The 11,149-nt window shown below is 39.1% G+C and overlaps 1 protein-coding gene across 2 annotated transcripts; it reads right to left on the reverse strand.

Moving 5' to 3' along the window:
- Positions 1 to 2,793: 2,793 nt before the first annotated feature.
- Positions 2,794 to 4,193, reverse strand: LOC138173604 (tetraspanin-17). 2 transcript variants are annotated; one of them, XM_069103649.1, is made up of 2 exons: positions 3,412 to 4,193; positions 2,794 to 3,080 (listed from the first exon to the last, which is right to left on the reverse strand). In XM_069103649.1, the coding sequence occupies exons 1-2, from the start codon at positions 4,186 to 4,188 to the stop codon at positions 2,955 to 2,957; spliced, it is 903 nt and encodes a 300-aa protein (XP_068959750.1). In that variant the 5' UTR covers positions 4,189 to 4,193; the 3' UTR covers positions 2,794 to 2,954. The 2 variants fall into 2 exon arrangements, with proteins under 2 accessions (XP_068959750.1, XP_068959751.1); XM_069103650.1 differs by having other exon boundaries at positions 2,927 to 3,080; positions 3,380 to 4,193.
- Between the last annotated feature and the right edge of the window lie 6,956 nt (positions 4,194 to 11,149).

The following is an 11,149-nucleotide window of genomic DNA, read 5'->3' on the forward strand; positions in this document are numbered from 1 at the left end:
AACTGGTCTCAAGCCCAGAAAGTGTTCCTAGAAGAGCTGAAGAAGGACTTTGAAAACCAAATTAGAGATGCAGAGATCCTGGCCTGCAGATTGTAGGGGGACCAAGTAACCATTCAGAGGGAAACAGCTCTTCCTTTGTCCTGCATGGATCTGGATCACGGTCTTGAGTGATGGTCCTGGAGTGTGTGACCAGTGAGCCAGAGCATGTGGGGATTGTAGAGAGCATGCCCATCTAATAGCTCTGGCAGCTGCAAAAATCCCAGTGACTTTGGACATAGCTCTCTCTATTCTGAAAACAGAGTTCTTCCATGGCAAAGTCAAGTAATTGTCTAGAAATATGAGCAAGCAGAGGAAGCACAAACAGACCCTAGAATCCTTTTTTGGGGACAAAAAGGATCAAAATATGGAACGGGAGGAAGTCAACAAAGTCAAAACTCCTGCATCAAAAGCTTCCAAGAGAAATATGAATTGGTTATAGGCCATGGAGGAGCTCAAGAAATATTCTGAAAATCAAGTAAGAGAAGTGGAGGAAAAATTGGGAAGAGAAATGAGAATGATGCAAGAAAATCATGAAAAACCTTAAAAATAGATGAACTCAAATGGCAAAAGAGGCCCAAAAAGCCAATGAGGAGAAGAATGCTTTAAAAAGTTGAATTTGCCAGATGGAAAATGAATTTCAAAAACTCACTGAAGAGAATAATTCCTTCAAAACTAGATTGGAGCAATTGGAAGCTTATGACTTTATGAGAAATCAAGACACTATGAAACAGATCCAAACAAATGAAAAAATAGAAGGCAATGTGAAATATCTCATTGGAAAAACCACTGACCTAGAAAAGAGCTCCAGGAGAGGTTATTTTAAAATTATTGGACTACTTGAAAGCCATGATCAAAAAAAGAGCCTAGACAACATATTTCAAGAAATTATCAAGCAAAATTGCCCTGATATGCTAGAACCAGAGGGCAAAATAGAAATTGAAAAAATTCACCAATCACCTCTTGATAAAGATCCCCAAAAGAAAACTCCTAGGAATGTCATAGCCAAATTCCAGAGTTGGAGGTCAAGGAGAAAATATTACAAGCAGTCAGGAAGAAATAATTTGCGGAAACACAATCAGCATAACACAAGACCTATCAGTTTCTACATTAAGGGATCAAAGGGCTTGGAATATGATATTCCAGAGATCAAAAGAGCTAGGACTAAAACCAAGAATCACCTACCCAGAAAAACCGAATATAATGCTACAGGGGAAAAATGAAGGAAAAATGAAATAGAGGACTTTCAAATATTTTTTTTTTGGTCTTTATTAATTTGTTTGTTTACTTTTAGTTTACAAGATTCAGATCCACAATTCTTTGAGTTTCAAATTTTCTTCCCCTCCCTCCATCCCCCCCTCTCCTCCCCATGGTGGCATACAATCAAGTATAGGATATGCAAATACTTTCACATTAGACATTAGTCAGGTTATAAATAAGGATTGTAATGCATGGAATGAACAATGGGAAAGAGGAAAAAAAACCAAATAAGAAAAAGAAAGAGCAGGTAATTTGCTTCAACCTGTATTCAAACTCTGTTCTTTCTAGGTCTATCTCTGAATGTAGACATCTCTCTCCAACATGAGACTTTTGGAGTTGACTTATAACCCTGCATTTCTGAGAAGAGTCCAGTCCCTCAAAGTTGGTTGTCACACATACGTTGTGTCTGTAATTATGTACAAATTTCTCCTGGTTCTGCTCTTCTCACTCAGCATCAGTTTGTATAACTCTCTCCAGGTAAATATGAAGTCCATCTGCTCCTCATTTCTTATAGCACAGCAATAGTCCATAACATTCATATGCCACAACTTATTTAGCCATTCCCCAATTGATGAGCATCCCCTTAATTTCTAATTCATTGCCACCAAAAAAAGAGCTGCTATAAATATTTTAAAATTAAATTTTATGTTTATTTTTAGTGTACATCATTCATTTCCACAAGATTTTGAGTTACAGATTTTCTCTACATCTGTTGCTTGTTTCTTATCATACAGTAGTACTCCATTATATTCATATACCACAACTTGTTTAGTCATTCCCCAAGTGATGGTCATCCCCTTAATTTCCAATTCTTTCCCACAAAATCGGGCTGATATAAATATCTTTGTATATATGGGTCTTCCTCCCACTTCTATGATCTCTTTGGGATACAACCCTGGAAGTGCTATTGCTGGGTCAAAGGGTAGGAAATTACTAATAGCACTTTGTGCGTAGTTCCATATTGCAGTCCAGAATGGTTGAATCAGTTCACAACTCCACCAGCAATGCATTAGTGCTCCACTTTTTCCACATCCTCTCCAGCATTTATAATTTTCCTGTTTTGTCATATTAGCCAATCTGACCAATGAGATGTAGTACCTCAGAGTTGTTTTGATTTGCATTTCTCTAATCATTGGTGAGGCCTTTATCAGAGACATTGGTTGTAAAAATTCTTTCCCAATTTCCCACTTTCCTCTTAATCTTGGTTACATTGGCATTGTTTATACAGAAGCTTTTCAATTTCATGTAATCAAAATTATGCATTTTGCATTTTATAATGCTCACTAGTTCTTGTTTGGTCATAAAGTCTTCCCCTTTCCATAAATCTGACAATAAACTATTCCTTGCTTTCCCAGATTGCTTACAGCATCAGCCTTTATCTCTAGATCATGCACCCAGTTAGATTTGATTTTGGTATACAGTGTTAGATAATGGTCTATACCCAGTTTCTGCCATACTATATTCCAGTTTTCCCAGCAATTTTTGTCAAATAGTGAGTTTTTTTTGAGGGTGAGAACAGTTTATTAGTCTCCATAGTGCTGGTAGGGGCAACAGCAGAACCCCTCCCCAGTCCGGCTTTCCCCAATGCATACCCTCCTCCTCTCACCCCAGGGTCTGGGTAGCATCAGGGAATGATACTGTTCCTTTTATCAGGATTCTCAGGAACCAGTACTCAATTTAGAACCTTTTATTCTCCCCCTACCCCTCACTACATGGAGGTGTTTCCATGACAACCAACCACCCCAGAAGTCCTTGTCGTCATCTCTGGACTTCACAGCTGTGCCCTGGGAAGAAAAAGGCAGCTGCGCCCCTTACATTGCCCCAGTGTGGACATATACCCCACCCCCACTCTGTACAGTTCTCTGTAACCTAAATATAAATACCCTTCCTGCAGCCCCACCCAATTGCAACAGCTTAGGGGTGCCAGGGCCATGGAATGAGGTGGCGAGTGGGGGCCCCTCAAGGTGGGCCTGTCGAAGTCACCCCTGAAAGCTCATCTGAACGGCCGCCTGTGGCCCTGGCCGGGGCTACCCACCCTCTGAGGCCTGGATGCTGTTGGCTCAGTCACCCTCACCACCCTCACCAATTGGCTTTCACTGCATTGATGTCACTCACAAGATTCTGGGCCAGGCAAATGCCAAAGATCTGGAGCATGGCGATGCCCACAAAGACCCCAGCCACCACAACCAGGTTGCCCTGCAGCCACTTTTCAAACTGGCCCACACAGCCCTTCGTGTGGATGAAGCTCTGTTGCTCCAGTTCCAGTTTGAGCCGGACATCATAGCCACACTGGGTATTGAGAACATCCTCCGCAGGATCCTTGACACAGCAGGAGAAGGGCACCCCACAGCGCTCACGTCTGGGGTTCCAGTCAGTGCAGTTAAAATAGATGTTGAGGTTCCAGTCGCTGGGCCCTCGGGCTCCACAGCATGACCAATATTCCTGAGCAAAGTCGATGAGGTTTTGCAGGTCAATATCATCCTGATAGGCCTTGACGTTGTTGTTGATGAAGATATTGAGCTGGTCTCTAATCCAGTCCTTGAAGATGAAGGCCAGGATTCCTGTGGCCAGCTCCAGAAAAAAGATGAGGCCAAGGAACACTGAGAAAAACTTGAGTAAGAAGGTGTTTTCCCGAAGAGCCCCGATGCAGCCTGCAAAACCCAGCACAGACATGATACCTTCAACCACCACAAAGAACCACACAGGATCCAGGCCACTCAGGTGGGTGAGTGAAGAGATGTTGGAAAGTACACCCTTCTCTCCCCAGGCCCAGAGGCCTATGACCAGCAGCACAGCCCCCAGCAGCCAGAAGACAATGTTGAAACCGAAGAGAAAGTATTTTCCACAGCAGCCGACCTCAGGCTCCTGGAAGCGCTGCTGCTTGGCCACCATGGTGAGCAGCCTGCGGCCGCCGTGCACAGATAGCTGCTCGCGCGGGCGGCCCGTGAGCGGCCCTGGGTTAGCGCCAGCCAAATAGTGAGTTCTTATCCCCAAAACTTGTGTCTTTGGGTTTCTCAAACAGTAGATGGCTATGGTCATTGACTGCTGAGTCTCGTGTACCCAATCTATTCCATTGATCAACTGTTCTATTCCTCAGCCAGTACCAAGTAGTTTTGATGACTGCTGCTTTATAATACAGATTAAAGTCTGGTATATCTAGGCCACCTTCCCTAACATTTCTTTTCATTAATTCCCTTGATATTCTGGACCTTTTGTTCTTCCAAATGAATTTTGTTACGATTTTTTTTCTCGCTCTATAAAGTAATTTTTTGGTAAATTGATTGGTATGGCACTAAGCATGTAATTGAATTTAGGTAAAATTGTCATTTTTATTATATTATCTCGACCCAGCCACAAGCAATTAATGTTTTTCCAATTAGATGTAACTTTATATGTGTGAAAAGTGTTTTGTAGTTGTGTTCATATAGGTCCTGGGTTTGTTTTGGCAGGTAGATTCCCAGATATTTTATAATGTCTGCAGTAACTTTAAATGGTATTTCTCTTTCTATCTCTTGCTGTTGGATTTCATTAGAAATATACAGGAATGCTGAGGATTTATATAGGTTTATTTTATATCCTGCAACTTTGCCAAATTTATTTATTGTTTCAAGTATTTTTTTACATGATTCTCTGGGATTCTCTAAGTATATCATCATATCATCTGCAAAGAGTGATAACTTGTTCTCTTCTTTGCCTAATTTGATTCCTCTGATTTCTTTTTCTTCTCTAATTGCTACTGCTAAGATTTCTACTACCAGACTGAATAAGAGGGGTGATAGTGGACACCCTTGTTTCACCCCTGATCTTATTGAAAATGCTTCTAGCTTATCCCCATTCCATATAATACTTGTTGATGGCTTTAAATAGATGCTACTTATTATTTTAAGGAAGGCTCCATTTATTCCTATACTTTCTAGTGTTTTTATTAAGAATGGATGTTATACTTTGTCAAAAACCCTTTATGCATTTATTGAGATAATCATGTGGTTTCTGCTAGTTTTATTGTTGATACGATCAACCATACTGATTGTTTTTCTAATATTAAACCATCCTTGCATTCCTGGAATAAATCCTACCTGATCAAAGTATGTTATACTTGTGATAAGTTGCTGTAGTCTTTTTGCTCATGTTTTATTTAAAAATTTTGCTTCTATATTCATGAGGGAAATTATTCTATAATTTTCTTTCTCAGTTTTATCTCTTCCTGCTCTAGGTATCAGTCCCATATTTGTGTCATAAAAAGAATTTGGTAGGACCCCTTCTTCACTAATTTTCCCAAATAGTGTGTAGATATTGGAATCAATTGTTTTTTAAGTATTTGATAGAATTCACTAGTAAATTCATCTGGCCTTGGAGATATTTTCCTAGGGAGTTCACTGATGGCTTGTTCAATTTCTTCCTCTGAGATGGGGTTATTTAAGTAATTTAGTTCCTCTTCAGTTAATCTGGGCAACTTGTATTTTTGTAAGTATTCATCCATTTCCCTAAGATTGCCAAATTTATCTGCATACAATTGGGAAAGAATAATTCCTAATTATTGTTTTGATTTTTCTCTTCATTGGAGGTAGATTCATCCTTTTCATTTTTTGAATAATTTGAATAGTTCATAATATATATTTGATATTTGAATATTATAATATTTGAGTAACTCATGGTTTTCTTCTTTCTTTTTTTTTATCATATTGAATTTTTCATAAAACCAGCCTGTAGTTTTATTTATTAATTCAATAGTTTTCTTAATTTCAACTTTATTAATCTCTCCTTTGGTTTTCAATATTTCTAATTTAGTATTTAATTGGGGATTTTGAATTTGTTCTTTTTCTAGGTTTTTCAATTGCATGCCCAATTCATTGACCTCTCTTTTCTCTAATTTAGTCTTGTATGCACTCAGGGATATAAAACTTCCCCTAAGAAAGGCATCCCACAAATTTTGGTATGTTGTCTCATTATTATCATTCTCTTGAATGGAATTACTGATTGTTTCTACAATTTCTTCTTTGACCCACTCATTCTTTAGGATTAAACTATTGTTTAATTTCCAATTAGTTTTTAGTCTGTCTTTCCATGGCCCTTTATTGCATATAATTTTTATTGGATCATGATCTGAGAAGAATGCATTTAATATTTCTGCCTTACTGCATAGAATTGTGAGGCTTTTATGCCCTAGAACATGGTCAATTTTTGAGTATGTGCCATGAACCGGTGAGAAGAAATTATATTCCTTTTTATCCCCATTCAGTTTTCTCCAGAGATCTATCATACCTATCCTCTCTAAAATTCTCTTCACCTCCTTAACTTCTTTCTTGTTTATTTTGAGGTAGGATTTATCAAGTTCAGAGAGGGGGAGATTAAGATCTCCTACTAATATAGTTTTGCTATCTATTTCTTCCTATAATTCCTTTACCTTCTCCTCTAGGAATCTAGGAATTTGGATGCTGTACCACTCGGTGCATATATGTTAAGTAATGATATTGCTTCATTCTCGATGGTGCCTTTTAACAGGATATAGTTTCCTTTCTTTTCTCTTTTAATTAGGTCAATTTTTTGCATTTGCTTTATCTGAGATAAGGATTGCTACCCCTGCTTTTTTTACTTTAGCTGAGGGATGATATAATTTACTCCAATCTTTTACCTTTACACTGTGTGTATCCTTCTGTTTCAGATGTGTTTCTTGTAAACAGTATATTGTAGGATTATGATTTCTAATTCATTCTGCTATCCATCTCCGTTTTATGAGAGAGTTCATTCCATTCGCATTTACAGTTATGATTGTTATCTGTTTCTTTCCCTCCATCCTATTCCCTTCCCTATTAATGCTCATATTTCACCCCCCTTTTCCCTTCCCACCCTTAATAGTTTTCCTTTTGACCACCACCTCCCTCAATATTCCCTTATCAGGCCCCTCCCTTTTCCTCCCCTTTCCCCTTACTTCTTCCCTCCCTACTAACTACCCCCCCCCTTTGTAGCCCTTTCCCCCCCTACTGTCTGTAGGATATTTTTATACTTAATGAAGTATGTTATTTCTTCTTCGCACCAAGAGTGATAGGAACAAATCTCATGTGAAGTACCTCTCCTTCCCCTCTTTCCCCTCTTTTTGCGTTTCTTCTCCATAGAGTCCTATGCTTAACTGGTTGTGTTACTCCCTCCTTGCACCAGAACCAATGAGGGGAAAGCTCATATGATTCTCATCTCCCTCCCTTCTTTTCCTCTGCTATACTGTTTTTATGCCTCTTTGTGTGTCATAATTTACCCTTTTCCACTTCATTCATTCCTCTTCTTCCATTGCAGTCCCTTTGTAGCCCTTAATAAGATTTTTTTCATCGTCATTTTGTGTATTTTATACTTATACCCTCTACTTGTCTATAACCAGTTTGCTCTTATCAAATAGCAGGGTGTGTGTGTGTGTTTTCCTTGTTTACCTTTCTATATCACTGTTGTATCTCGTAATTGGAGGTTGAATTTTCCATTGAGTTCTGGCTTTTTATCAGGAAGGTCTGGAACTCTGTTATATCATTGAATGACCATCTCTTTGCCTGGAAGAATATGCTCAGTGTCGCTGGATATGTGATCCTTGGTTGTAACCCGAGCTCTTTTGCCTTTTGGAAAATTGTATTCCACTGCCTCTGATCTTTCAGTGTAGAGGCTGCCAAATCCTGTGTGATCCTCACTGTGGACCCTTGATATTTAAATTGTTTCTTTCTGGCTGCTTGAAGTATTTTCTCTTTTATCTGGCAGTTCTAGAGTTTGGCCACATTTTGAGGACTTTTCAGTTTGGGATCTCTTTCAGCAGGTGTCTGGAGCATTCTCTCGATTTTTATTTTACCCCCAGGTTCTAGTATCTCAGGGTAGTTTTCCTTAATGAGCTCTTGGAGTATGTTGTCCAGGCTCATTTTTTCATCATGATTTTCTGGTAGGCCTATGATTCTGATTATCTTTCCTGGTTTTGTTTTCCAGGTCAGTTATTTTTTCTTTGAGGTATTTTTTTCTAAATTATTTCTAAATAAATTATTTTCTTTTTCTAATTTTTCATTCTTGTTGTTTTGTTTGACTAATTCTTGGTTCCTCATAAAGTTATTTGTTTCAATTTGGTTGATTCTAGTTTTTAGCAAATCATTTTCCTTGGTTAATTTTTGGAGCTCCTTTTCCACCTCATACACTTTTCTTTTTAGAGAGATGTTTTCTTCATTTTAATGTTTTTCTAATTCTGCAATTTTGGTTTTGAGAGAATTATCCATTTTGTCTTCTATCTCTCTCATTTGGTTTTCAAAAGTCCTTTTGATCTCATCTAGGAGAGCTTTCTGTTCTTGGGACATGTTCCCTGTTGATGTTTCAGCTGTGGGTGTGGTGTTCATATTGTCTCCCTATGAGTTTGGCTCCTCCCTCTGAGGATAGTAGGACTCCAGAGTCTTTTTCTTTGTAGTCTGCTTTCTACCCATTGTGAGGCAGGGCCCTAGACACACCCTTCCTTTAGAGATCCCAAGCCTTTACCGTAGAGGGTTTTGCCTTGGGGAAATAGTTACTATGTTTTCAGGGTGGGGAGGGGGTTGGAGCAGGCAAGGTTCACTCTGTCATCCTGGTCTTTGGAGGTCCTGATAGGGGCTTTTAAAAAAATTTCTGGGCTATGAATTGGTAGCACCAGGAGCATTTGCTGTCCCAGAGAGGGGCCCCTTGCTCTTTCCACTCCCAGACCTTTGGTGATAGGCCTGGTAGTGGCCATTGTGGGTGGTGGGACTACTTGCCCTCCAAGTTGATTAGGCCTCTTCCGGGCCTGCCTCTTGAAGCACATACTTTTAGCCAGTAGAGAATAGAACAAGTGGGGGTCGGTATAGGATGAAGGGAAATATAGTCAGTCTTTCACAATATATCCACTATGGAAATATTTTGTGTAGCTACACATGTACAACCTATATTGAATTGCTTATCTTCCTAGTAAGGGTGGGTGACATGGGAGGAAGGAAATGTATCTGGAATTCAAAATTTTAAAATCAAATGTTTAAAAAAATCTATTATTATTATTTTTACATGCCACTGGGAAATAACATATACAGGCACTGGGGTATATGGATCCATCTTGCCTTACTGGAAAATTGGAGGGGGAGTGGAGAGAGAAGATTGGGGGAGGGTGTTTACAGTGGGATCACTGTTTTAGGGTGGTGTGTAGGGGAAAGATGGGGAGAAAATTTGTAACTCAAAATCTTGTGGAAATGAATGATGTAAACTAAAAATAAACATAAGATTTAATATTAAAAAATTAGGTTTATGATGCCTGCATCAAAATGGGCACAGGCTGAACTGAGAAGTGTGGAATGGTAGACACAAGCCAGGGGAGAATCTGTCATAGCAGTTTCCCATTTATTGATCAGAGCCAGGGTTTATATAATGAATGCAAAGCAATTATCTCTTAGAAATACATGCAAAAATATTTACTGTCCTTGTACATTTAGTATATCTGTATGTTTTTGTGTCCTTGTTGATTTACATAATTCTATATGTTTTATCATCTTTGTTCCCTTGCATGCATCTAAGTATGGGTCACAGCTTGGTTATCAAGTCCTAAGCTCCTGCAAGTCAGGAAGAGATGGTGAGCCAAGCTTAAGACATAGTATAGCCTTCATGGGGATCTAGCTTAGGAGAAATCCTGAACCAGAGTCTTCCCATGTATGGACCGGGTCAGAGACTAGCCCTCGACATCTCCCCCTTTCTGTACAAGTAACTTAAGAGCGGGAACCTTGGTTTCCAAAGCCAGGAGAGACTGGTCAAGCATGTGAATCCCCAAAGGTGCAACAAAGCACAATACTATCAGCAAACATGCAACTAGAACAAAGTGAAGCAATAGAAAGTTAAGATTATTAAATGGATTAATCTGATTTATTCAATGACATATCTGACTGGCTATATCTTCAGGATCAATTCCTGAAATATGACTTTCTATAATTTGTTCAATTATATAGGACAATTGATTTATATCTCAGGTGAGATTATGACTATGCAAAGAGCCATTAAACCTATTCCTAATTTGACTCCAAGTAACATTAGAAGTTTCATTATTCCAAATATATGGGGTTACACAAACCTAAGTATAGCAACAATCACACTGAAATTTTGTGTTCTATCATTACATACTGTTGACATTTAATAATACATTATGTGAGATTACAATTTCTACATGTAGTATTCCAATATAAATCTTGACCTTTAAAGTTATCTTCATACATTTTCAATACATACATGGAAGGGACAGTGTGAGTTCCAAGTGCCTCTTGACTCATGGAAAATCACAAACTGCCTCAGGACCTCTTGGTTCAGAGGCCATGGGAGATGAGGAGGTGTTGAGGGCTACCGTCCAGTTGCCGGCTCATGAGGATATCTCTCATGACACTGCTTGCTTGATGAGCAGCAGCTGATGTGGCTGGTTTGGCCCCCCTCCACTGGTTCACATACCCCAGGCAGGAGGAATTCATACCTGAATCGTTCTCTCTCTAAGAGTATATAAGGAGCCAGCTTTCTTCCTCCCCGCAGCTGCCTGTGTGCCCCGCCATCTTAGAATAAACTATAAGTCATTTCTCTCCCTCATCTCTAGTCTCTTCAATCCTTCCTGAGAATACAACCTAGGGCTGGCCCTTAGGTTGGGAAAGGTAGCAGCCGCTTACACATACATACATTCAATACATACATTATCAACTCAATAATGGTTACAAAGTCTGTGATATCAGTCTGGTCACTGCAGGAAGGCATATACAAAGAAATATTACAATAATCAATACAGGTAAAGTATGTAAAATCATAGATATCAAATTAAAAGGAAATAACTTCAACAATGTTAACATTATTGTGTTGGCAATGTTCCTGGATC

This window comes from Petaurus breviceps, unplaced genomic scaffold, assembly GCF_028583685.1.
Source record: "Petaurus breviceps papuanus isolate PSGF00001 unplaced genomic scaffold, PetGlider_PUasm1.0 611, whole genome shotgun sequence".
NCBI lineage: Eukaryota > Metazoa > Chordata > Mammalia > Diprotodontia > Petauridae > Petaurus > Petaurus breviceps.